Source organism: Ciconia boyciana, chromosome 2 (genome assembly GCF_034638445.1).
Source record: "Ciconia boyciana chromosome 2, ASM3463844v1, whole genome shotgun sequence".
Lineage (NCBI taxonomy): Eukaryota > Metazoa > Chordata > Aves > Ciconiiformes > Ciconiidae > Ciconia > Ciconia boyciana.
In genome coordinates, this window is record NC_132935.1 from 47,118,339 (window position 1) to 47,146,284 (window position 27,946).

A 27,946-nucleotide genomic window follows, 5' to 3' on the forward strand; every position below is an offset into this window, starting at 1 on the left:
TTATCTGCCGGAACATATTGTCAGAGCTGTTAATGCAGAAGCGCTGCCAGCAGCGCATGCCAAGCGATTCATCAAAAATGCCTACAACTGCGACAAAGGACGCGCCCCCCCAAAATGAAAAACGATAAATAAACACAAGATGGGGCCGGCTCCGACCGCCGCGGCGGGCGGGGGCGGCGGATGGAGCCGCCCCCCCCCAAGCACCGGGGGGGCTGTCACCCCGCCCCGATGAGCGGGGCTCGGGTCGCTGTCACCCCCGGACCGCTGCGGGGGGGAGGGGGGGCCGCCCCGCCGGGCAGTGCCCGACGCCCGGTGCGGTCTCCCGGCCGGGCAGGGGCTGCCCGCGCCCCGCCACCCCCGGCCGCCGCCTCCCGCACGGCGCCGCCTCCGAGATCCGCAGCGAGGTGCTGCGGCTCTTCCCGGGGGAGCCGGCTGCCTGCGCGGGGTTCGTTCTTTCCTTCCTTCCTCCCCCCTTTTTCCCTTTTGTTTTTTTCATTTTATTATTTTCAACCGCCTTTCTTCCGCCCGGGAGCGGCGAGCCCCCGCAGACATCCCGCCTATTCACCAAACGCTTTACAGCCGGACAATGCGAGCGCCGCCGCACGCCGCAGCCCCCGTCCGTCCGTCCGTTCATCCGTCCGTCCGCGCCGGCGGGGCCGGGGGGGGGCCCGCCGCCCGCCCGCCCGCCTTATGCAACCGCCCCCCGCGCTGCAGCCCCCCCCCGGCCGCCGCCGCCCCGCTAGCCGCCGCAGTACCTGTAGGAGCGCTCCCCCCGCACCGTGTGCTTCCTGAAGGGGATGATGGTCCCGTTGTCCTGGATGATGTCGTTGTTGTTCTCGCCATTTGGGGACAGGGCTTGGGTCGGTCCGGGCATTGGCGCTCCCGCGGCTCCGCAGAGCCCCGCGCTGCTGGTGTGCGGAAGGTGGCGGCAGCCGACTCTCGCCGCCCGCCCGCGCCGCCCCGCCCCGCACGTCAGCCCCGCCGCCGCCGCCCCACGTGACCGCCCCTCGCCATGGCAACCGGCCGACTCCGCGCCTCGCCTCCCTCCGCGCCGCGGCCGCCCCGCTGCGCCCGGGGAAGGCGGGGGGGGGGGGGGCCGGGCCGCGCCGGGCCCGCTACCGCCCCGCGCCCCCCACACAAAGAGCCGCTCGCCCCGCGTGTGCGGGTGGACCGGCGGGGACGGCCCGAGGTGTCAGCGGTCCTTCTCGGTGCGGGCAGACAAAGCGCTAGGGGCAGCCCCGCGCACACCCCCCCGGGCGGCCACACCGCTACCCGCCGCACAGGCGGCACCGCCGTCTGCGCCCGTGTCCCTGCGCCCGTGGGCGGCACAGAAACACGTCCCTCTCCCCTCCGGGGACGGGGAGGGGAACCCCACGAGGACGGCAGCTGCGCTTTCGCCCTGGTTTTATGAGAACAACCGAGACCCCCAAGCCCGGTACCTCCTCGTCACCCTCCTTTCCCCGGCACCAGGCAGCTGCTCCGGCCTCAAGCTTCCGCAGCTAGCACGAAGCAAGCCCCCCAGCACGCCGCTCCGTGACGCTGCCCCGGCGGCAGCAGCACAACAGATTCCCTGACAGGGAATCGCCGCCCGGCTCTCCGGAACATCTCCCCTCTGCCCCGGCGGGCCTGGGGCGAGGGCCATCTCCACGGCACAAAGCTCGCCCTTGTCTGCCAGCTCCACTGGCCGCAGCTCACAAGAACAGGTTTTGTGTTTAGTACGGCAGGCGCTTTATGGACAAAACCGTGCATAAATATTAAACGGCATGAGAATACAAGGGTGTCAGAAATCACGGACTCCTGATCATAAAAAAAAGCATAAGAAGGTCTACGTTCACTGACGCTATTTCTTTCCCGTTCCTGTGCCCGCCACTCCGCCTGGATTTCCACCCACCCTCCCCTCCCAGCCCCAAGCACCAGGATGTCCAGGCTCCCAAGCTCTATATCCCCGCTTACAGCTTCACTGGGGAGCACAGTAACACACCTGCATTGCCCATTTCCAGCTTTCTCCTGCTCTCAGGCTTACACAGAGAAACCATTTGATGGCATGTCCTTTAAAATCTTGCTTGGGTCAGAAACAAGAAGGGAAAAACCTGCCAAGGCAGTGGCACCGAACTGCTGGCACTGCTAGTCTCTTAGCACCGCCATTCACACGACCCCTCATCTCTTCTCCCCTTCATTTAAAAGGCTTTCTTATCCCCCCTCCCAGTCCGTTTCCCTCTGCATATTTCCATGATTTCCACGTATCTCTCCTTGCCTAAATAGCAACGTCCTTCAAAAGTTGACCTTAACCACAGAGCAATGCTGGTCATCTCAGAAGCAGATCTGAACTTCGCTGCGGTAAAACCTACCCTCATGTCCCAACAGTGGATCAAAACTCACACATTTACCACATTAGAAAAAACAAACTATCCAACTGTTTACAAATTGTTTTCTCTAAACGGAAACCAGCAAGAGTGACTATGGGCACAGTCTCTAAACAGCTCTGGATGACCTCAAGGCTGTTAGATCCAAAAGAGCAAAAAATATTTGGGCAGATCTACCAACACCTTTAAAAGAAGAAAAAAAAGGCAACCCCAAATCCAACTGTCTTTTAAAACGGGTTTTAAGGTGGCAGATCAAATGGAAGCAACACAAGTATTTCTAATATGTTCTCAGGGGCACAATTTAATAAAATTCAAAAGTTTTGAAGTATGAGTTTGATCAGGTTTATACCTCAGATTTTTTCTGCATGAAGAAAGTGATTTTATGAAATTTTAACTAATGTTTATCTAACCTTTCAGACTGAAATGACACTTTGCTGAAAGCTTAGTTTACATGATTATGCTCATGATATAGACTCTGGATTCACAGAGAGCTTGTAAGCTGAATACAATCAATAACTAAACACCAACTGCACAGCACTTGGATAGCTGAGAAACTACTTGGAATTAAATCAGATGTATGCATTAACATACACACACACACACAGCAATCTCTAACAAAACTCAAATTAGTCTGCCAATTTGCCATGGTCCTCTGAACACCAAGACAGGAGGTTTTATTTATTGTTTCTGCCCAGTTTTCAAATATACTCAAATTTCGCTTTCAGTAACCAACCTATGGACATTTGCAGTTGACACACTTTATTGAAAAAATGTTCCATTCATCTGGCAACAGTAAACCCACTGGAGAAAGTTGCCTTTGAGTCTTTTTCAAAACAAGCAACAAAATACATTCTGCTAAAAAGGCCAGTAAGTGTCTTAGTAAGACTCAAGAGCATGGAGAAGCCAGAAATGCTACATGGTGACAGAATATAAAAATAATCTATAGCAGGTCTTTAGCTGCCAGACATAACCCTACCTGCTCTGCTAGGCAGCGAGCAGTAAAACACTCTGCTACCCTAACTTGTAAAAATATTTTTATTTCTTCACCAGTGGCAAAGAACAGAAGCTTCTTTATTGAAGTCTCCAAAACTGTTTAAAACATGTACTGGCAAAGCTACAGGAGAGAAGTGCAGGTGAGGACAGCACGGCAGCCTCGCTTCAGACCCCTTCTTGCCTCTGCATTAGGATTCAAGGTCAGAAAACACATGCTGTCTCAATGCAGTACCTTACCTTTATAGAGGCTGAGCCAGGCCTCGGCAAAAGCAGCTTGGCGCTGGTTTTCAGAAAGCACATGCTGCTTCGGTTGATCTAACGCAGCCTGGGGGATGCAGGGCACAATATGGATTCCATATGCATGGCACTCCCTCCACTTACTTCTCTGTTCCTGAGCACTGCGTGGCCCACAAACATGACTCTTATCTTTATGTACAGGAAGCCACCAGCGTCTTCTTCCCACTTTCATCGTTCTGAGAAAAGAGGTCTCGGACGTGGATCCAGCAACACAGAACAAGAAAGAGGAACCTGTTGCTGTTATTAGGTGCCTGTGCATCTGTGTTGCCTTTATAGATTTTACATGCAGTAGGCATACAAATAGAAAAGCAGCTTGAAGAATAAAAGGTCAGCATGGTGTCGATAAAAAACCCTACCTATGGTATGTTGAAAGTACCGGTATCTAGTACTCACAAGTGATATACAGACTAAGCAAAGCAAAAAGCCAGGAAAGCACTTAATGCTGAAGTGTGGAATTACAAAACCTGATGTAATAGATCTTCAAGCACTGAGAACCACAAAAGCAATGGCTGGAAGGGACCTATGGAGGTCATCCAGTCCAATCTCCCACTCAGAGCAGGATCATCACCAACACGACATCAGGTCATGTTTGGTGACATGATCATAGTCTAACCAAATCTTGAAAATTTCCAAGGATGGAGATGTCACATCCTCTCAGGGCAACCCACTCCTGTGCCGTACTAGCCTGCTGTTCCCCACTTCTCACCCAACTTTGGCTACAAGGTGATCCCACACTTCCCCTGGAGAATACAGCAAGTCCCAGGTGTGCTGAAGATGAAAAAGGCACCACCCTATCCCAGGACATGCATTCCAGTGCTTTGATTTTTGCTGTGGTGAACTGGGTAGCGCAAACATTTGCGAGCACTGCAACAGGCCTAAACGTCATTCTCCAAAAATCTGGTTGCTCCTTCCTCCTCAGAGCTTTCGTTTTCAGTTCCTCTCTCCTTACTTGCTCTAGGCCTCACTTACTGCAGTAAAAAGACCATGCAGCATAATTTATAACACCTGAGAGCGAAATCCCCTAAAAGCCCAAAATGCAGCATTAGAAAGACCTCAGGCATGCTCAAGCCAGAATTTTATACTAGGCAGCTAATGTGGAAATAAATTATGAGTATTTTAACACTGATAAGAAGTGACCAATGCACAGCCTCTGAAAACAGAGGTGATTGCCATGCTAGAGACTTCTGCTGATATATTTGTAAGAAGATTAAAAACCCTCCAGTTTAGGGAGCTTTGTATGTGACATAGCCAAAGTATGAATACAATTAATGATTGCAGAAATTCCCCACTGCTTGGATAACTTGGGGGGTGGGCAGTGGGGTGAGATAAAGAAAAATGCATTTAACTCTACAGTGGCCAACGAGCATCCCTCATCTCTGACATCTCATGTTCAAGTTTGTACAGGAATCAGTGTGATTATTCCTTGCACTGCTCTCAGAATACACCTCAGCTACAACTTCAAACTGTAGCAAACACCATGCAAGCATAATTATTTTGGCCCATGTACTTCACTTTTCAGAGGAGTTTCATGAACACTCCTGTCACAAGTGCCATTTTTCCACTGGGAAAGAGAATGAGAAAACCGGATTTCAGGCAAACAAACAGTTAGAAGGTAGCAGCAGCTTTTGTAAAGCAGCAGTCCTGGTCAATATAGTCTGCTTTTCTAATTTAACTATTCTCATAGTCTTCCATTACGAGGCTGAAGATTAACAGAATTTTGCAAAGCAACAGATTTACACACTGTAGAGCAAAATCAAAGTTATTTGTAGCACTCAAGTGTGTGTGTTTATCAGAAATCCATGCAGAACAAGGCTCTCCCTGAAGGAGTTGGCCAACAGTGTTTAGATTTGAAAATAAGTGACTAAAGCAAATCAGGAAGAAAGTTTGTGAAGAGCTAAAAAAAAAAAAAAGTTACTCTGTTAAGTCTTGGGCACATCTTGCTTGTTCAAGGAAGCCCCAGTTCATTAAGGTACATAGACATACTTTATTCCCAGCATGAGTAGATTCAGTAAGATGGATATAACCATGAGCATACTTAATTAGGCTGCATCAGAATCAGCCTAATTTCTGACAGTATACACCATTAATAAAAGTTTCATTTAGTAAATTAAGAACAGAAGACTTAGGAGATCCAGATTTGCATGTTATCTACAGGAAGTACAAATGAGGTATCTGCAACTGCACATCTATTAGAGAGCACTGGCTTGTGCTAGCCTAAATTAGTGCACAGTTCTAACCTGTAATGATAACATATTACACAGAAACATCCATAAAGGAATTAGCAACAGCAATGTTACTAACACTGTGAACGTATATCAGATATGATGTGGTGTATGATAAGCTTCAAGCTGCCCTGGGTTATGCAGAACTCACATTTCCCGTTTCACTGACATTCTGTCAACCGCACTGATCAGCCCAAAGCAAAGCTCCCACTGTGGCCTAAAATCACTTCAAGTGAAAATTCAAAACGATAACTTTATAGACTTTCTTTGTTTATCCAGCACTGAATAAATTCTCCCACCTCCATCCCATTACTTCATTCTATGCCTTAAATTTCAGGGCACGTTGCATTTCAACTCACCATACCAAACAGCAAATGATAATTTTGTCAGGACAAAGAAACACTGCATGAGTTTTAATAAAACAGCTACTTATCACTCCAGACATCCTGTAGATAAAGAATGAGCTTCCCACCCTTGGGGATTATAGTGTTGCCACTTTAAGCAAAGTCTTGATTATTCGCCTTCCCTGGAGAGAGACAGATAAAGAGAAAGAAAGAGAGGGCTGTCCCAATTACACAATGTGCATGGACCACATCCCTATGAGGTAATTCAAGTCTATTTTTAAATATACGGACATATTTATATTTCAGAGGTCACATTTAATATTTTAAGTGTTCTGTGCCTGTGAGGAAGAGTAAAAAAAAACTTGGGGTCTCTGTCAGCTAAGCATTCTTGAAAATTCAGCCTAATAAGCTGCAAATCCAATCTGACCATTACCATATGAATTCCTCACTAAAGAGAGAGGTCTTGGAAGAGCCACAGCCTGTGGGTATTTTTCTTTAGCTACAAAAGGTAGCTGCTGCCTTTTTACTGTATAAATGAAACAGAAATCAGAGGATTATTTCAAGATTCAAATACTGTCTACAAAACCAGGATTTTTTTTTGTTTGCCCTTGAATAGACAAGATATTTTAAGACTAGTTATATACTTTTAATATTAATGGTTAGATTAAAATTAATAAATAGGTCTAGTGGACATTTATTAAATCCAACCCTTTCAGGGTTTAGCTAAATCCAGCTGTTTTAAAGGAAAAAAAGAATCCTACTTAGAAAGAAGCACTCTCCAGTATACATCAAAGGATTCCATACTTAAAACATAAGAAGTTCACACCAAATATCCGAAACATTTTTATCCAACACTTCCTACATAACCAAAAGCTCCAGTGAGAGCAGGAAACACTCAGTGAAGGATGGTTCCAAAAGAAAAGAATTTTTTACTTCCATTAACTCCGGACCAAAACAAATTTTTTAATTCTTTAGTGTCCATTACATTTGTGTTCAGTGATATCCCCTGGGCTATAGCAGAGCTTCAGGCACACCTTGTGCAGCCGCTTTCATCTGAAAACCTGTAAATGGAGGCTGTGAACAATAAATGCTTGAAGTAACAACTCCTCTCTCTCACTCTGCTTTTAATACTTATTGAAAGGAATTGAGGCAGGAGGCCGAGACTCATGGCTCATTTACATGGAATTATTTGGCTGGAGCTGTTCTAGATTTACCATCACCACTTCCATTTACAGTAAGGTGTCAACTACTCTTCTAGGCTTGCTTTGTCAGAGTTCAGATGTAAAGACTATGAAGGACCAAACCAAAAGCATTCAAAATGTTCAGGTAGTCTGGATTCCTAGACTTTTTCAGAGAATGACAAAACCTTAATTAATTGAAAATGAGGTTCGTGTTCTAGAAGAGGGATTTGGGATTTTCAAGTTTCCATACAGTACAGCTTATGACTGTTACCACTGGAAAAAGTCAGAGCTTCAGAGATCCATACCCTAAACAAAACCATTAAAACAAGTTATAAATGCTAAAAGCCTGGAAGAGTTTGGAAATGTGAGAGAGCTGAAGAAAAATCAAGTATTTCTCTATACATTTTCAGCTGTTGAGGAATCTTTGCCTTTCTTAGGGCTAAAGAAAGGTATCTGGAAAAATGCAGACAAGCAAAAAAACAGGCAGGAGTGGATAATCTACCTCTCTGATGTTCCTTCTTACATTTTACACTGAAAATATCAGCAATATACTTTGAAGGCATTTCAGTCTGATGATATACTTCATAAAAGCAACACTGGGGCATGGGGACAAATGAGAAGCTTTGCAACACCACTTGACAAGGTTACTAGCATGAAAATCCGATATGGTTGTATCCCACACAAAAGTGATACCTTATTGGCAGGTGATGACTTTCAACATTACTTGTTACATTACTCTGCTGAAAACTTGACTTGGCATTGATATTATATACTAAGAATTCAAGACTAGTTAAAAACGGCTCTTGGGATCAATGATTCTGTTAGTATTGTACAACAAGAGTTGTGAAGCCATTTGATTTGCACGTTATCCAAGTAATTTAATGCCCCACATGACTATCCAATACCTGCATATAACATAAGGAGCAGTTTAAACGCTTTGGAATGATTATTGGCTAACATCTGTTCACCATTCAGTGTTGCACCTTGTCCAATATCACCACTGTAGATCCTGAGCACGTGAAGCTTGCACAGGGTTTATAACCCATCACAAGGAACATTACATTTGTCAACATTTACCAAACTGTCCAAGACACTCACCACCGCTAAAGAAGAAGGGAGAAGGCTGGCACAAGAAAGTAATGGTTCCAGAAGGTGGTCAATTGAGTTTCTGGGTACCTATTACTGAATCAAAAATGCTTCAACCAGCTGACAGAAAGGGCTGGATCATTACAAACCAAGATTTGAAGGGGTTACTTTGTCCCGGGAAACTGTTAATTAAATGTCTGTCCTCCCACACCCAGCAAAAAGCCAACATAAACATTAGTACATACTCTAGCTAATGTGAAAGAAATACAGAGCATATTCACGCCTGACCGGGATCAAAATCGCACTGCCAAGTCATTCAGTGGTGTGTGAGTGTTTCCGCGATTGCAAACCCTGGCCCGAGAAGCCGGTGCCTTGCTGCAAAATACTCCACAAATAGTTTCCTCATGGCCTTACAGCATACTACAAATCATTCTCTTACAAAGCAAGTGTGCCTCACGCGCCCATCAAAGTCGCAAATGCCAAGCAGTTAAACAGAGCGTGGTGTGCTTTTTTGCTTGTATGCCAGGTCTGTATGCCGCCTGCCCCTTCTCTTGGAAGCTGCTTGCTATCTTGGACATTCACAGCATTTTACAAAAACTAATTTCCGTGAGCTTTCTGCATTTTGCCAGTACAGAAACAGGCCCCGCTGTCATGACCAGCTTCCTCAAAGCACTTACTGTCACAAGCCTGTGCAAGCTTCCTCTGCTTCGCCCTCAGCACCACGATGGCGGGGCCCCATCCTCTCCTCCACGGCTTGCTTCCCGATCCGCGCGGTACTTCCAGCTCTGCAGCTACACAAATCCTACCCCTTTTCCCCACTGCTACAACTAGATGAGCTCCTCCCTTTCATCGCAGGATTTCTTCCGCACCTGAGGTTTCCCCATTGTTCTTTCTCCCGTTCTTTGCCACCCTTCCTTTGTCAGGCATAACCCTTTGTAGCCTCGGGCCATTTCCACTTTCCTTCATCAGCCACCTGCAGAGAACCCGGCTCAAATTGGTTTCCTTCCCTCAGACAAGTTCCTGGCATACCTATTGTCCGGCTAGCAGACTGTCACTAGCTAATTACGCCTCATTTCACGCAGGCCGACAGGAATGTGCGACAGTACTCGCCTGCTAAGGTGCATGCACACTGCCACGCAGCCAGCCCACGCAGTGACACCCGCACCCGAGGGCCGGGTACCAGCCGGAACCCGCACATCTTGTCGTTGTCACTAACAGACCGCAGAGCTGAAACCCCTGAGGCACCTCGGCACCTCTGGAAAACTAGGTTACAAGGATTTGCTTGCGACCGGTAGTTCACAGAGAAGTCAAGGAGTGCTTCCTCTTTGGGCTAGAACAAATACCTTTATTATACGCAGTTTTAACAGAAATTTGTCTTACCATTCAAACAGACTTGCTCTTACTTATTGCATGCTCATTACAGGCCAAATGCAAGCATCTGAGGCACTCTGTTCTTTACTTTCTGATAATTCCTTACACACATGCTTTTTAACTTGCTGTTAAGTATTTAGATCTGTCACAGGCTTGTAAGTAATAGTTACTATTTGCAAATGCTAGAGCATTTGGGAGCAAGAAACTGTTCTTCCAAGTACAATTTCATGGCTACTTTACACAATACTATTACTACTCAAAGTTTTAGTTTCCTAATTTATTGATAGAAAACTGACTTTTTCCAATGGCAAGTCAATGTTCATTATCATCTTACTGTTTATCCAAAGTCTTCATTAATAAAATAGCCTTCAAAATGAGGAGGAAAAATAATTTTCACAGACAGCTTTAACGATGTTACACTTATGTTAGTACTCTGAATTAAAAAATAATGAAAAAAGATTTGCAAACTGCGTCAGGAAACTTATCTCACTGATAGGTATTCCCTAAGAGGGCTTTTGGACCTTGACCTGTTAGACCAAGTTTCTATGAACGCTTTGAGCCCTTTATTAACCTAGTGCTGCAAGTGCTTTATTTCGATACTAGCACCCTACAGAAAGCTTACCAAGCACTTTCTGAAATCCTGAAATTTCAAATTAGCCAAAAAAAGTCCTTGCCTGGTTGTTAAGAGGCAAAGCTAGTTGGGAGAAAGCTACTCCTGGCCTGCTTTAGTGGAAGGTACATCTGCTAACAGCAGCACACACAGCTACTGGGGCTTGGGGAGGACAGATGAAGAAGCAAGAAAACTTGCAAGCAATGTACAACAGTAAATTTTCCTTATGAAGTCATATTAATGACTTTTTAAAATCACACCTAGTAATTAAATTAATAGTACCACAACTGCTGCCATAAATTCGTGGAACAAATGTGATACCAGCTGAAGTACTACTGTGACTTTATTTTATTTAAATGTAGGACACAGATGAAGTGTAATATAAAGCTCACGCCCCTACTCTAAAATAGAGGGAGTGCCATTAAAAATGTACACATCTCCATTCTGAGCAGACAAGACCATACAGAAAGTGCATGATCTTACTGAAAAGATAAACAGCTGGATTTACTTCCTTCCATTAACCAATGACCCACTTGTCAAACATAAGCTGTAGATTTAAAAGAGTGATTACATGAAGCCTCTTATATTAGACAAAAAGATCCTAGCTATGAAATCAGACCAAGTCTGAAAATACTTGAGTGCGGTCAATATTGTTCTTTTATACAGACACAAGACGAGGACCAGTTATTCTTTTTAAAACATACAATATAATGTGAGGGTGTTTCCTATAGTGCTGTTCAGAAGGTGTTTATCCCATGCAGCCCGCTAACGTCGTTAGTGGTGAGCCAAATCCAGGCCTTGCATAAGAGGATGAAGCTCTAATGGAAGCCACTGCATAAACCTTAATGTGGGGGCACTGCCAGCTTCCTTCTGTGAGGACCAGGTACTCATAGAGAAGCAACACTGGCACTCCCCAGGCTGAATGGTAACCATGACATGTACCTGGCCTATCTAACCACTCAGAGAGGATTTTTAACAGGGGCTGCAGCTGTGCACACTTTGGTGGCAGATCTCCAGCTGAGGCTTTTAGGGCTCGAGCCAGCTGCCATCGACTTTGCCCATGTGTGAGTGCCTCCCACCACATGCCTGTTTCTGTGCCTACTCCAGGCTCAGGTAGGAACAAACGTGCAAGATGATACAGATGATTACAGCATTTGGGCTTGAGTGCAAGAACTGAGTTAACAACAGGAAATGTATCAAGGACAACAAATTACTAGGTCCCAAGACACTGAAAACATCTAATTTTGCCACCTTGTATTGTAACGCAACAGCAGTGCACACAACAGTGGCCTTCCTACACTCTACTTAAGGCTAAACAAGCCTCTAAGAAGCCATTATTATAAGCAACATTTCTACTGTAAGGACAACTTATAAAATTAAATGCATGTTGCTTCCACCTGACCTCACTAGCGTGCTGCACGCTGCCAGCGACTCACGCTTTACTGTGACTCAGTATATAGGGTGATTTTCTGGAAGCTGCAGATCATGGAGCAACTTAATTATATAAGAATCTCAGCAGTCAGCTAATGAAAACCAAACTTTCCAGCCCCAGTGATTGCAGAGAAATATTGGAAAATGCTGATACTTGGATTAAGAAAAAACAAAACAAAAAACCAAAACCACAAAAGCCAGCAACAACCAAAAAACCCTTCTTAAAAAGAAGTGCAATATTTGAATTAGCTCTTTCAAGCCTTTCTTTACTCTTGGGATCCTAGCAGGCACAGTGGGTTTCTGGGAGCCCGTCCACCCCCTGGATTTTACCCTGCTGCTGGAGGCCCTGAGCACTGCAGCTCAGCATCCCAGTGCCTGATGTGCAGGTACAGATTTCAGCAGCAGCATCGGAGAGGGGGCCAGGTAAGCCACGCAGCGCCTACCACACCACAGAACAGGGACATGTGTACTTCACAGAAGAGAAAGTACAGATAGGAGCACGGCCATGGCACTCTGAGCTCCGCACGCCTCCCACCACACCAACAGCATTTGGGTTGCAGCTCAGTTCTTTGTCATATTCCTCAGCAGCACTTGGGGGTCACCGCGGTGTGCAGTCACCACTGTGCCAGCCCAACCTTCTCTTCCCATCCTCCTTTTACACTGCTCCCTCTGCCTTCCTTTCTCCACCTCTCCTCCCTTTGCCTTTCGTTCCCCGGATGAAATCTAGAGCTACTTACTACTTTGCTGTTAGCACTTTCTGGACATTAAAGTGATCAGCAAGTGATCACACTCACAGTCAGTATTGCAAACAGACTAGCAAGACACAGACTACTAGAAAAAGTTCCTCTGTTTTCCTAACAGATCCAGCCTGACGGCAGACTCAGGATGACTGCACAGGGTAGGTCCTGCGCACATTTGCAAGATTATATTTAGAAAATCTAGAAACTGCTCTGAAAAATGACACAGTTATTTTTATAGCATCTGGATGCACTGCAAATACTTGACATATGTGACAAGGATTAATATTTTTTAAGGTCCTTAAAATAAAAAAAGGATTTTTTTTGCTGTTGGAGCAAAACTCAAATCATTACTTGAATCATCCTTTAATAAACATTCTCCAACTTTTAAATGAAGCATCATTCATAGGCAAAATGCAGAAGGCAACAAAAGATGACTAGAAATAAGGGTATCATTCTTTTTTTATATTACTGTATATTGTCATGGCTTCAACAGTCATGGCACAAAGTAGCAACATTTTGTAACCCCTGAACAGTCATATTGTGTATAAAATGAAAAAAAGGCTTCTGTAACATTTTGAGCACAAAAGGTACTAGTGGCATGAAAACAGTGTCTTTTCCTCATTACAGTAGAAAATGAGGTTTCTATTTAATAAAACCCCCAACCACAAGGCTATGTGTTTTTGTAACTGTGAGTGTATGTCAGTGCTGTTGACAGCTTCTGCGTTGGAAAGGCTCTCATTATTAACTCTGAACAAAACCACACGTTATCTTTTTGAAAAGCAAAGTTACGTTCCTGATGAGTCAGCCGCTTTGCTGAGCTCCTGTGGGATAATTTTTGGTATTGGGCACTGAAAAAATAAATATCACCCCAAAGTTCAGAATATTTTCAGACAGCACCATAAAAGGCTATCCAAGCTACCCAATTCCTAAGTTAAGAAGGGAACGGGGCTGGTGAGTGTGCAGCCATAAACAAACATTCCACTTCGGTTAACTTTGCTCTCTTAGGTTCAGGATTTAGGTCTCCAGTTTTCTCATCTTGGATCAAAACCAGCTATAAAGCAGCTGTGTCCTCTTCAGGACTGACTCCCAAACAGATGTCCTCCACTACATTTTGGGGGACCTTGTGGTGTTTCCACAGAATGAAAACACTTACGAAGCACTATGCTCAGCCCAGAAGTTCACCCATTTCATACTTCTTCAGTCTTTTGGCTGAAGGTACAAAGCAGTCCTTAGGGAAGTCAGGTCTTCTTTGGTGGACATTATGGGGACCAGTTTGGGGAAACAAGCAGGGGGGAACTGAGTGGGAAACAAAGCGCACTTATCTAGAAGTAGTATTTTATTCTGCACCAGCGCTGGTGCTGGAAGGTAGGGAGAAAGAAGTGAGGGGAAACCCTTCTTTAGTCTGCCCGGTTTAAGTAACTATATGCACCTTCAGCATGAATGACCAGAGAACATTTGTTTCTGTGCAGGGAAAAGAAAAGCTCATACAGGCTTTTTGTTCAGATCTCCCCTGAACTCTTCATGAATTAGTAGTTCATCATACAGACATACTTTATATACATGTGTATATACATATTTTTAATATATTTGCTTTCTCTTCCCCTGTCTCAAAATTACTGAAATATAACAGGTAATTCCCGAGCTAATGTTCCAGCAGAAACCAGACTTGCTTTCTAATGTTAGGGTATATTGTAAATGTTTTAGTGATAATACATCGAGCAAGGAATTGTAACTGCCAAAAGCCCCCTTATCTGCATCTCGCACATGAGCGCCTGATGTGAGAACTGTAAAATTCCTTGGATGTTCCAACATCCATCCCTCATGTTGTTGTCCATATAACTTAACTCTATGAAAAAATATACCCATTTGTCAGCTCAAAGGCACTGAAACCCAACCGGAAGGTTTCCTGAATGAAGACTAGTACATAATAGCATGTTACATGGATTTGGCTTTTGCAATTGTAATAGCTCAGCTAATTCTCTAGCAATATAATGAATCTCTGGTATTAGAAGGCTGATAGCTAGATCTTCATTTTGACATATAGTAGGCCATAGAGACTAAGGGATTTGTAGAAGCAAGGCTCTGGAAGAGCAGCAATCTGCGGGAAAGACACTGGAAAGCTGTCTGTTGCTTCACGGAGAGGGTTACTTGTTGCAGGAAACCTGCACGGGTCAGATAAGTTTCTATTAGACAGGTAAGATGCAGTCTGCTTTTATAAATGTCCATTTGGTGGCTGCGCACTATCTCAATGCTCACAGTTTTCATTAGATTTCCTGTTGTTTCACAGTACTTGTGACAACGCCAGTATAACCACAGTGGCAAAGCTTGACTTTAAGCAGCGGCACCTACTCCGTGTGAGAGTAGAAAGCGATAGATGAAACCCACTGTGGCTCAGCACAGGGCATTGCCCCGCTGCACTTCCATCTGCAACACCTTCACGGGAAGGACTGCATCCACAGGGGAAAGACTTTACATTTTCCTAGTTCTTGCTCTCCGATGCCTCCTGTAGTCTAGAGCTATTGCTTTATCCTTGAGGCGTACAAGCCTCTTTCAGCTCTAAATTATAGACTGTTCTTCTGAGAATCCCCAGGTACACTTGAGCCCTGCATATCTTCGAATTGCTGTGAAAGTAACTCTTCTCTCACAACCTGATGAATCTGAACTCTGTGGCTCCTCGTTTAACCTTCCCTCTCTCAGTGTCAGTCTCTTCTCCTTACCTGCATCTGTGCCAGTGAATGCAGGCAATTCTTGTATTTCCCATAGAACTTACCCTGAGTAATTTCTCATGTCTATCACTTATCTAGAGAAATCTTTCTGCAAACGTATTTAAGTTTTTTTCAGGGCATTAAATAACTTGGAGAAAATCCCTAGTTTCACTGTGAAACAAGTCTTTGGAATAGCTCAGACAAACCTTTTTACTTTTAACTACAAAGCACAAAGTATCACTGCAAACTGAGATGCCTCCTACATCCAAAGTTAGCATTTGTACACTGTATCAGCTTTTCAAGCATTAGTAGAAATGCGGTGGTATGTTTTAAAATGAAAGTTCTTCATTACACAGCCCTAGCATCACTTCAGTGCTACGCATATTTTCAGCCCTAGCTATGAATAAAGAAGCCCCACACTGTATTGCAAACCACTAATGCTGCAGCACATTCCTTGCCAAGGGAAAAGGCACGTACGGTATTCAGCACAGTACGGTGAGCACTGTCAGTAGTGAATCTGTTCAAATAGGAGATTTATTACCGGGTATCCTATGTTCCATTTTGGCAACAGTGAAGATTTCTTGTTTAATAGCACAGATGCAGCAGCAATGATACATGGGGAGCAAGCGATGGCAACTGCAGGAAGCCCAGATCTGTTCCAGGCGCATCCTTTCCGAAGGCTTTCTAAACATTGCCACCTTGTGGGCCTCCTATCTCCTGGTATCATGGATCTCCCCACTCTTGGCAGGTGACTCCCTGCACGGATTTCAGAGATGCCAAGCTGGAGGCTGGACAGTTTAAATTAACATCCAGCTCGGGTGGGATGTGATTTAAGCTCCCGTAGTTGGGGATTAAAAAAGGGACAGCATCTTACAAATTCTATCTGACATTAATTACTAACCCTGTACAATGGCGTCTCATGTAGTTTGCACTTTTTCCACATTATGAAGGCAGCACTAATAATGTGCAGAAGAGCTAACATTTAACAAAAGCAAGAATACAATTTCTCAAAGCTCCCAAACAGAAAGGGAGAGAGAAGTTAGATGCATTGTCCACCTTCAGTTTTCCTTTCTGCCAGCATTTCCTTCTTATTCCAGCCAAAAAAACAAATCATTTCCAAAAAGTCTGTGGCATCTAGTTTAGCTTTCATCAGTTCTGTTTCATGAATGAATAATTCCTGATGACTTGAATCTATTAATTACACAAAGATGTTGCAAAGGAATATCACTTATTATTGATACCAAACTTATCTAGCTACTGCCTTACAGACATCAAATACAAGTTCTTGGGTACTTTCTCAGTTGCTAGCACTGTAACAAACACATACAAACACGCAAACATACTTACTTTGAGCATCCAAACACTTTCCCTGGTTGCCGGCTTGAACTATTCCTTGCACCAGTTTGGTACTGGAAAGAAAACATGAAAACCTTTAGTTCAACAAGCAAATAGGAAAAAAAAAAAGAAGACTCAGTGAATGGTCTTTGTATCGGTTGGGCAGTGATGCAACAGCCGTATGCTAAAAATGAAACACGAGGAGAAGTCCTTCATTACAATACCCTAATTCAGCTGTGTTCACAATGGTTCAGTGTCTAACACATCTGCACAACAATCAGATGTCTCTCTGATATAGTAGCAAATCTATGAGGTCCCTTATGCAGTGCTACATTCAGAGTTTATTCATAATTGCCATGCACACTGCTGTTTCTTCATCTGACCAGGCTTCTTCGGAGCACAGGCAATCAGTTATGACCGTTGTGTCATGCAACTGGGGCCTTGCTGCACTTGCCCAAACAGCTTTTCAGAGGGGAAAAAAAAAAATCTACCGTTGAGAAACACATGAACTGATAGCCAGCAACTATGTTTTTGCCAATACAACACAAAAACACTGGCAATCCTTTGAAGCGTCTCACTTGGCAGTGAAGTCACGATGCTGCCCACTTGGAGCAGCCACATTAGGCCCGTTCCCTTCTGTGTTCCTAGATGTGATTGCCTACAATTGCTAGGTTTGTCCTCACATCCATTCTCTCAAATGCTACATTACAGGCTACAGAAACATAAGCAGGAGCAGCCATATATGGGTTTCAATTTGTGCCATGAATTACATAGTAGGGTTACGTGGCTAAGTTTCTTAATTCGCCTTCTCAGTCAGCAGGAAGTATCATTCCTAGCAGGTAAATAATGGTTTACAGTCAGACCAGGGCTCTGGTTATTGCTTGTTTTGCATTCCTAGTCAACTAGTTGAGACAGCCCAGCAGGGAGGGGTATTCCAAAGGCATCTATCTCTGCAGAACAGCACAAAACTACACCAAATGGGATCCCAGTGGGACTCGCATTGAATCAGGACTGAGGGGTGCAAGAAGCTCTCGCAGGTGAATTTATGTTCATCATAAACCCTGTTTTAAGAGGAGGAAAACATAAAGCAAGTCTCACTCCAATTCATTATCATCTGGGAAAGGTAAACAGACCTTTAAAGATGGCTTGTCTAAAGGACTGGATCCCAGCTCCAGGAGCTGTGACTCATCCTGGCAGAGAACTTAGGAAGGCTGCTAGCAGACTGGAAGGCTGAAGCTACCTTAAAGCCAAACCAGAATGGGAATTAGCTATTAAACATGTTATTGTTTCATTTCTTTGAATCTCTCCAAGCCTGTTAAGCTTTGCTTTTCAATGTACTCTTTTTCCTCCATTTGTTTAATGTGGAAAGTGATTCCAGCACAGCTGACAAACCTCAGGCATCCTATTGGCAAAGGAACAGCAAATCCATCATGGTATGCTGGCTTTTGCTCAAGTAGACCCCCCTGAACTTAAGTTGGGATCTAACAGGACTACTCCAATAACTTGTAGAGATGGGACACTCTTAAGACTATGGCTAGAAGTAATCTTGCATCAGAACGTGTTGACCAGAACTTCTAACAGGCAACAGCAGTGGAGACACACGGTGATTCCCTTAAATGCGAGACTTAATGTGCTCATTTTCTACACTATACTTTCTGAAGAGAGTGATATTTATGGCATATGGAAGACAGAGATAACTTTTCCATTGTCTTCAGTAAGTAGACCTCGGTTTGAGAGTGATTTGAACACCACCACCACACTGAACTTCATTCGTATAGTCTTAAAAAAGAAAAAACAGAAGTCCTCATGGCAGAGGTTCCTAAAACTTGAAAACTGATGACGTACCTCTTTGGTTTGACCTGTACATATATCTCAGCAACAGCTCCTGACTTTTTGCCTGCATACAGGTACTTACCTGAGCTACAGGGAGCAGTGCAATGGCTATGGCCAGATGAGATAATTGGCACTTGCTTGCTGCTGTGTGCAGTAGCACTGCCAGGTCTCCACCTGCTCCGTAAGCCATGCCAACACTGCGACCTGTACTTCTGGCTTGAGATGCCGGAGCAGCACCCAGGCAAGGGAGTGGTAGGAAACACTGGATCATTAAGGTGGAATTTAATTTAGGTGGACGAAGGAATGCAGTAGAGGTCCTAGTTAGTGGGTGTGAGGAAGGTAACGATGGGGAGCCGGAATCTTCTTTAGAAGGGTGGAGGGACAAAAGTGTGCAATGAAGACAAGGGGGAGGAAAGGATGCCATGTTTCCTCCCACTACATGCCAGGCCATGCACAGCTCTCAGCTGCAGACACTGTCATCATATCACTGCTCTACATACACCAGTGAGCACAATTCAATTCCTCAGAATTCCCCAACACACTAATTTTAAAATAGGCTCCCATTTCCTAAAGAGTGACCTACAAAGACATGTAAAGAACTTACTCCTTCCACACTGGTAAACATAGAAAAAAGGTCAAGGGGTAAAAAGCAAGAGGATAAAGATCTAGAGGATCTGGAAAATGGAAAAGACCTTAAAACAGGGGGAAAAAAAAAATATATATTTCTTTAACAGCAATTTAAAGAGGAATCTCACAAAATCCCACATAGTGAAACAGGTAAGAAAAAAGGATTATGCATTTTTCAAGACAGGAAATTATGATTTGTTCAATATTTTAAAGTTACACATAGCTGCAAGTTCCCTGTATTATACTATCTGTTCCCCTGATGGGGGGATTGTGTTGGGGGAAACAGGCCAACGTTTACCTGAAAACGTTAACAGAATTGGGCAGATTTTACTAATAGCTGATGACTATTCACACAGTGCATTCAGTTATCCGCCTCCTACAGTGCACTCCTGCAACAACTTGTGCCACCCTGCTGGAGCAACAGTCAGGAGGTCAAGCCCAGCCGGGGGGGTTGGACTGGTGGGCCACTGGTTTCCAGTTCGGTGTTCAAAAAGTCCCTCAGAGGGGTCCCTTGCTTCGCCAGGCTACAGCCCTGTAGCCTACGCTTGCCACTTTCTCAGGTGCAGTTGGCTTACACAACCTGCCGTTGACCCTACTGTGTGCTGGTGGTGACCTTGGATGGGTTTGGCAGACTCTTGCTGTTTGGAGTTTATGGAATTTTGGGATGTTCAGTGGACCACTGCTCTTCAGGGTTTATCTGGTCTTGGGAGGCTTTCACCTGCTCCCTCTCAGTGCATACTTCTCCTCCCTGTGAACTTGTTTTCTGGTAGCTATTGCTACATCCATAAACTTAGTTACCTGTTGAACCCATTCACACAAACTGACACAGAAGGGGCTTCTATGACAATATCCCTTGAAATGCTGTAAAACATCGATTTAATTCTGAATGAATACTGACCAAAAAAAGAAAAAAACCCAAACAAAACAAGGATTGGGCAAGAGGGAAATGAGAAAGTAAGCCAAAAGCCAAGCAACTAAGTGAAAAAAGACAGTAAAGCAAAGGCAATCTGCAGAAAATAAGATACAACAGCTTCTAGAAGCACATCATATAGTCACACTATGAAAAGTAGTACACATAGCTGTTAGTTTGAAGGACCAAGGAGGAAAAGTTAGGAAATTAACATTATTAAGGTGATTTAAATCAAATGCCTTCTAGTTCATTTGACAACATATTTTCAAAACTTTGTTCCAGGGAGCTATATGTCCCATGTGGGTGCAGAGCCCTGTCTTCTGCTACTGTGTCTCAGTGGACTGGATGCTTTCTACCATACTGCACAGATCTTTTTTCCTCCCCCCAGCCAAGGGCTGGGAATGGGATGTTGCATGAAAACAATTTGTAATATAGGCTGACAGTCACCTATTATTGCTTCAACTATCCTCGGCAGTTATAGAAAACAACTTCAAAACCAACTTATTTTTAGCAACTGAAAGAATTCAAGCAAACCCATCATGGCTGCTATCCAGGCATTTACTGAGTGAAGAATAGCTTCACAAATTACAGAAATGGACAAACTTGGAGTGTAAATCAGAAAATAGTGTATATCACTATTTATATATGCTTTCCTGTTGAAAAGATCAACTGAAGGATTAAGGCTTCCAGCATCAAAGGAAAGAACTGCTGTTTTTATGAGCTGTGCATGAATCACAAAAACCAAAACAAACCCCCCCATACACTTAACAGTTGGGCAGATTTCTCAACTTGCTGTTAACTAACAGCCCAACCCTATGCTGTCTCACTGTTCCTGGGGAAGTCCTCTGCACCTACTCAGGGCCAGGCTCTGCAGCAGTATATGGAAGGCACAAAGACACAGACTCAAAGCACAGAAATCAAGTAACACAGCTGAGTTTAGTACTATCTCCAACTCCAAACCCATGAGAAATGCCCTAGTTTGACTCGCAGTGCTTCACAAGGAAGGCGGTCCCAAAAGATGCGAGAGGCTGCTACCGAGCGCACGACAGAGCTTCCCACCTCTTTTGCTTTTGCCATTTCAGACACGGCTTTGTCCCAGTGGTTCTGCTTCGGTTCTGCTTCTCTGCCAGTGGTCTGATTTCAAGTCATCTATTGGCATGGAAAAGGTCCTAGAGACTTCTTATAAAACTCTGTTCCCTCCCTCTCATTTACAAAGCAACCAATCTTTTTTTGGTAATTTACATATAAGGTAAATCCAAGCATGTCCTACTTAACAACTTAGTAGGAAAGAACATGCATCCTTTCTCAGGAAGACTTCTTCTACCCCTGCTTGGGAAGCCACTAGATTTTTCTCCCCATAGAGCAGTAAACCAACTTCTGTCATTTCTCTTGTCCTCTCCCGATCCTTCCTCAACCTTTTGTAAACTGGAGTTTCCAAGATGCAAGTGCCTTGGAGACAATGCTGGGTTCAAAGCTCCAGCCAACTGCAGTGTCACACCTACCTTTGTGCAGCAGCCTACCTGCCCTCCTCCTATTAACGAATACCTTCCCTGCCTTCCTGCCTAGTAACTCTGAGATGCAGTAATTATCTTCTAACTTCAAAAGGGTGTAACAGAACTCAGTTCATGTGATTTTAGTTAGCTAGTGTGACAGATTTGGCAAACTTTTTTTTTTGGCATAACAAGCAATGCCAAACCAGTATATCAAGCTGTAGGTGGCAGACCTGATAGGACAAACATGAGAATGTGTATTTATCATTCTTTGTACTTAGCAGCAGGCTGCCACATTATACTTAACTGCATTTCAACCAAAAAAAAGTATCTCTCTGCTCCTTTTTGAGAAAACAATCTTCCTTCAATTACTTGAAGCATCCTTTTGTTTAAACTTTAGTTCTGAGTCTTTGATGTCCGTATTTCAATTTCTATCACACTAACTAAAAATCTGTTCTACTTGTACTGTCAGTGCCTACATCTGTTGGCTTCTACATCTAATCATCAATTTAGTTTGGCACCTGCCTGTGGTTTGCACATTTGACTGCAGTTTACTATTGATGCACTTCTGTACATACTAATGTATTATGCATTTTGATGTGTTTTTCTGGTAGGCATTATACCATCTTACAGAATGCACTTAAGAATAACTAGAGCTGATCAGGTGTCTGCTTTGTTTCATACACTAGAATCACTTAACACATTTCTTTTTCATACTTCCCTCTTTATAAACATAAAGTTATGCTGCGGTGATGCATATGTTTTATAGTGAGACAAGAAAAGCCAGCACTGACTACGGTTTTACATTATGAAGAATTTGGCAATAATATTGCCTTAAGGCATTCCAGCCTTAACTGTTTGCTCCTTATTTATATCTCTGGGCTGCCCCTCAGTTTTTCTGGAACAACTCTGAATCCAGTCCACTCTGAAGCAGATGCAGAAAGGGATCTAATTTCAAAGTTACCTTTTTTGCAGATTTAAAAAAATAAATCTGGGGCAGTTCCCCACAGCATGGCACCATCAACAGCTGGGTTGGCACAACTGGGAGGGCAGGAACTCACTGGCTGGTATTGCTGACCGGAAATGGGTACAGGGAACAACTCCACTGAGTGGGCAGGAATATTATGCTTTAAAAGCACACAAACTCCTCTTCAAATATGGCCTGGAGACTGGTGGGTACACAGAGCTATGGGAGAATACGTGTCAGCTTTTCCCTCTTCAATATGAAAGGACTAAAAGACATATGGAGGCCAGCTAGCAGCAACTGCTTCAGTCCAGGTCAACCCACCACAAGTTTCCAGTACATTTATCTTTTCCTGTGCCCAGCTTTAGGCTTCATTTTGTGGCTGAATTTTTACAGGCTAATCAGCAACTTATAATTACAAAGAAGATTCAAGGAAGAAGCATTAAGGTATACATTCAGATGTTAAAACCCAAAAACCTGTGTCTGTGTTTTGACCTGACATATATTTTCTGAAGTTCTTTTAAGGCAGCAAAACCTGAAGTTTAACATGAGGAGTCCTAATGGCATAATAATATGTTGAATTACCCAGGTTGACATTCTTTGCAAACAAGCCTGCTGAACAAGCATGGTAGGAAGACCCCAAAGATAACTTCCATAGAAGCGTTATACAGGCAGCTACAGCAACTGCAGGACTCTCAGAACTACTTCAGGGATCTAAAATGTACCAGCTCCGGGACCAGCAAAATATTTAGAAGAACAAGTTAGTTTAAGAGCTTTAAAAGACAGACATTTAAACTCAAGAAGTAACTTAAATTTAAATGGTAGCCTTCACTGTAACCCTTACACTTCCAGATGTCTGAGAAAAATACAGGTAGCCCAGTTAGGGTGCCAGAGATTAGAAGGGTTGAATCCCCCTCTATTGTGGGATTAGTTTTTCAGATCTCTCTTTACAGTGAGTGAAGAAAAGTAAGCATATCAAAGAATACTCAGCAAAAATCAGTTAGGTGGCCACATAAAGGGGGATAAATGCTCCTACCAACCCTCTGTTCTAACACACTGCTCTGGTATGAGCACACGGCCATGCCTGCAAGTTGTCTAGCTTACTGACCGGGGATCTTTGCTAAGTTACAGAATTCAGTAGCTTTCTTTAAAAAGTAAAAATAATCTCTAAAACAGTGCAACATTCACTGCCTATGCCTATTTCAGACCAGGAAAGAGGCAAGGACAGGCCTGGAAAGCAAGTACGCAAATTCTTGCCCCTGGGAGGGAATGACCTTGCTTGGTGCCAGCTAGCTGTAGACCAACTTCAGAGAAAAAAGACCTGGGGGTCTTGGTGGACAAGTTGGAAAAGACTCAGCAGCATGCCCTTGCAGTAGAGAAGGACAACCCTGCACTGGGCTGGCTTTGCAGATCCAGGGCAGTAATTATTCCCCTGTATTCAGGGCTTGCAAAAGTGAAGTACCTGTGTACTGGGGAGCCACAAACCAGTGACAGACATACTGGAGCCCAGTCTACTATACCAAGATGGTTAGGAGCTGGAGCAGATGATGCAGGAGAGGCTGAGAGAGTTGGGTTTGTCCAGCCTGAAGAAGAGAAGGCTTAGGGTATGGGGGGATGTATCATTGCAGCCCACAGCTACCTAAGGGGAGGGTGTAGAGAAGATGGAGCCAGGATCTTCTCAAAGGCACACATTGGCATTGCAAGAGGCAACAGGCAAGTTTCAACAGGGCAAATCCTGATTACATGTTAGGAAAAGTGTTTTCATCACAAGCGTGGTTGAACACTGGGTCCAGTGAGGCTGGGAAGTCTGAAAGTCTTTGAGACATTCAGAGCTCAACAAGTTCCTGAGCAATCTGATCTGTTTGGGATGACTTTGAACAGGGGTTGGACAAGATTATATCTTTCAACCTGTATCATCCAATGATTCCGTGTGAAAGTATTATAACTGCAGGCTGCTCATTGCCTGCTTGCCTTCCCCAAGAAAGAGAGCCCTAGTTAGGGTATTGGACTGCCATCTCAGCCCTTTTAACAGTTCTGGCATGTCTTTCTCTGCCTCAAGTTCCTGAACAGGAAAATGGGATTAACTCAAGGATCTAAAGATAGATTCCAGTATCTGTGGCAATGGTAAAACCAGCTGAAGTCTTGTATCTTGATTTTTATTTCAGTCCTTAAGAATCTAAACATATAATACATAAATATATTTATAATACATAATATCCAATATATGAATCTAAAAACGAAAGTTTTGCTCTCTACAGCACTGGTGAAGCAGATAAAGAGTTGTTGGACTCCTCTCTTGTGTGAGCAGAATGGATTACTTGCGGTCAATTACAGATGTACAAACCTATGAAGGCTGTAAGGCTGTAGTTTGTGGAAATGTCCTGTGAACCTCTGATTAGATAAGGTGCTCACATGACAGCTGAAGACACATTGAAGGGTGTAGCATCACCTCATTTGTACTGCACAGATCACCACATGTTCTCCGAGTCATAAACCAAAAGCCAAAAAAGTTTGAGTGTTTTCCTCTCTCATTTTCACCTAATCAGTCCCAACCATCCAGTTTTCCTAGGTGGCATGTAAGAGTCACTTTTCCATAGATCCACAGTACGACAATCATCCCTGGGTGCCAATCTCTGCTGAACGGACTATGCTAATGTTTTACATTACCCAGTGGAGAAAAGTGATCAGGTGGTCTCAATGACATGATCACAGCCAGGTGGTCATGAAACTCTCTGGAGGAGCATGTTTTAAGCCTTCTCCAAGCTGCTGAGGGGTAGATCCCCTCTAGTATCTCATGTTTTGAGTTGGTCCTTCAACCATCCTTGTCTGCAGGGTGGAGGAATGGCACACCATCACTTCACACTCTTCTGCACATATTTTGACTGAAAGCAGCCAGCGATTGCAGTGTTTGGCACAGGTAGCATGATCTGGGTATGCTGATAGGATTGGATCCCTTGAGGGAGTAGGCAGAGAAATGCTATTTGGTATTTATTAATGTTTCAAAACAGTGAGTGACAATTTGCTTACCCTACCCAGGTGGCAGTAGGTCTGATCACTAAGAGAAGCAGAACTTCACTGGCAAATATAATAGCTACCTATATTCTCAGTAAGGATCAGAAGCCTGGACTTGTAAAAGGTCTATCAGAAACTGAGGGGAACCTTGCATCCTTCCTGCAAAATGGGAAAGCTAAAAGGCACTGGAGCTTGAGGACACTTGCATTGTGGTAATGACCCCACACAAGTAATTGGAGCTAAAATCGCAAAACCTGTATATTTGACAGAGGGAGCACGGAGACAACTGAGATTTTTGGATCTTGAGTGTTTATAGAGCTGGAAACTACAAATGGGTCTCCACTTTATATTAAGGGAAACGAAGAGTGTCATTGAGGGGTTCTTCAGAGCAGGACTGTATTTGAAAGCTGCATAAATACCTTTTACTCCTTCAGTTACAATAACATTGCCACCTGATCACAGCTTGTGAACTTCAACTTGAAGGAAAACATTCCAGTCTGTGAGATAAGAGTGACAGCTTGTTATCTCATTTAGGTATTCCACGATACTACACAATTAAAGCAAGTCATATGGGAGGGGGTTCAAAAGGTTGGCTGACAAACTTCAACCCCTCAAGTTAATGTTGCTTTGTTCTGAAAGGATAGTTTGTATTTGAAGTCTACCAAATCAGAAGTTTTTAGGCTGCATTTTTGAGCTGCAGTATTTCCTCCAAGAGGCTGCAGTGCAAAGCTCATGGGAATTATTGTTCCTTTACATTGCTCTGGAGACAAGAGCCACGGAACCCAGTGGACCAGTCCACTAACTTGAAGGCACGTGCATCACTTCAGCTCATTAGAAAAAAGCTAATTGGGAAGTCTCCAAGTTATTCTACAGTAGCAGATTGAATTTAAACTTCTACAACATTCTGCTCTGGAAAGTTTTTCCTTCAGCACACTGCCTGTAAGTACTGATTTCGAGGAGCACTAAACTAATTTCAGTAGTGTACACAATTTAAGTGTAGATACTTCTCTCACTGCCTTTCCCGGACACTTATGTTTTCTGTTTGCTGTCCAAACTAAGCAAGAAAAGTCACTACTTAACCAGAGAAACGGATACTTTGGATTGATTTGCCATTTACATGCACGCTATTTCCCTTACAGTTAACTAAACTTCTATACTGGCCAATTTTTCACATCTAGAAGACAAAGCCTATTAGCTTAGATTGGGAAGCAAAACTCTGGCAGTTTCAGTATTTGGTTTTTTTTGGTTTTGTTTCCCTCTTTCATAAACCTGCCAGTACAGCAAATCCTGTGCAGAAGAACCAGTCTTACTGTTTCTTCTCAGGCATGTGCAATCTGCCCTAGACGACCTAGCCCCTGTTAATGTTGCTAGCTAAGCTTTCTTCAAACTGTGGCACTTTCTGTAGTGGCAGCCTCCTAGTAGCTGTTTTTCTTTGGAGTGACCAGAGCATCCTTCAGCTGAGCCTGAAAGAGTGCTTGGCACACCTCCTGTCTTGCACAAACTCACTTACCCTCTTTGCATCCAGCGCTCCCAAGATGGCAACTATCAGATATTTTCATGCACAACTGCTTTAATGAACAGTGCTAGATATAAAATGCATGTGTAAGAGGTGAACGTGCATTTTGGGGCTCTAAATAAAACTTCTGCAAATGAAATCCTTATTTCCCAAGCATGGACTCATTTAACAAAGCCCTTCTCTTTTCAGCAAGATTAGTCAGCTATTGGAAGTCCCTGTAACAAGGTATTACTGAACCTGCCCAAGGTGGATCAAGGTCGTAACTTGTGGAATAAATGAGCAGCCAGATAGCGTCCACAGCTGAAAGCAGGTCTCTTTCTCACAATCCAATGAGCAGTTTATGTATGCTCATGGTATAAGTCCAATTTTTCTCCCTTTTTGGTAGTCAGCTTGCTCGTTAACTCACATAGCAAAAATGCAAGATTCAACCTACGCTTTCCCATAAGATTGATTTCCCTGCAGGGCCTGTCTCAGACTCTGCTGCGACTCTTACGCCCTTCCATTCCTGGTCAAAACACACCACACCTTCCACATGAGTCAACAGAGCAGGGCAGCATCTCCCGCAGCAAGCTGGGAAGCAGCTGAGAGGAGAGCCCTGCTATGCTTCTGCAAACACAGTCCTTCACTTCAGCATTGGGTAGGATGCTCAGAGAAATGCAGTCTTGGTCAAAAATATTATCAGGAGATTGCAACAAGCTGTACTTGAGCTTGAATTAACCAGATCAGGCAAGGTCACTTCTGATGAAATATTCACAGGGACAAATTCTAATTCACCCAGATATTTAGTTAGCATACGCAAGACAGCTGGAAGTCTTTGCAGCGCTCTCAAATGACACTGCTTGGCACCTTATCAAACTAAATGCCTTTTGCCTGCTGAGAGCATGAGCACATCATTTTACTTCAGCATTATTCTGTT

At 43.9% G+C, this 27,946-nt stretch overlaps 1 protein-coding gene across 3 annotated transcripts in view; it reads right to left on the reverse strand.

The window, feature by feature from the left end:
* MAPRE2 (microtubule associated protein RP/EB family member 2) overlaps positions 1-27,946 on the reverse strand; it is a 91,934-nt gene that overhangs the window by 58,730 nt on the left and 5,258 nt on the right. Inside the window, exon 1 of one of the 3 annotated variants that reach the window (XM_072852532.1) lies at positions 756-963. In XM_072852532.1, the coding sequence (XP_072708633.1) occupies positions 756-843 (88 nt within the window). In that variant the 5' untranslated portion in view covers positions 844-963. Of the gene's footprint in view, positions 1-755; positions 964-16,690; positions 16,753-27,946 lie in introns of those variants that run through there. The other 2 variants (XM_072852531.1, XM_072852530.1) reach the window with 2 other exon arrangements.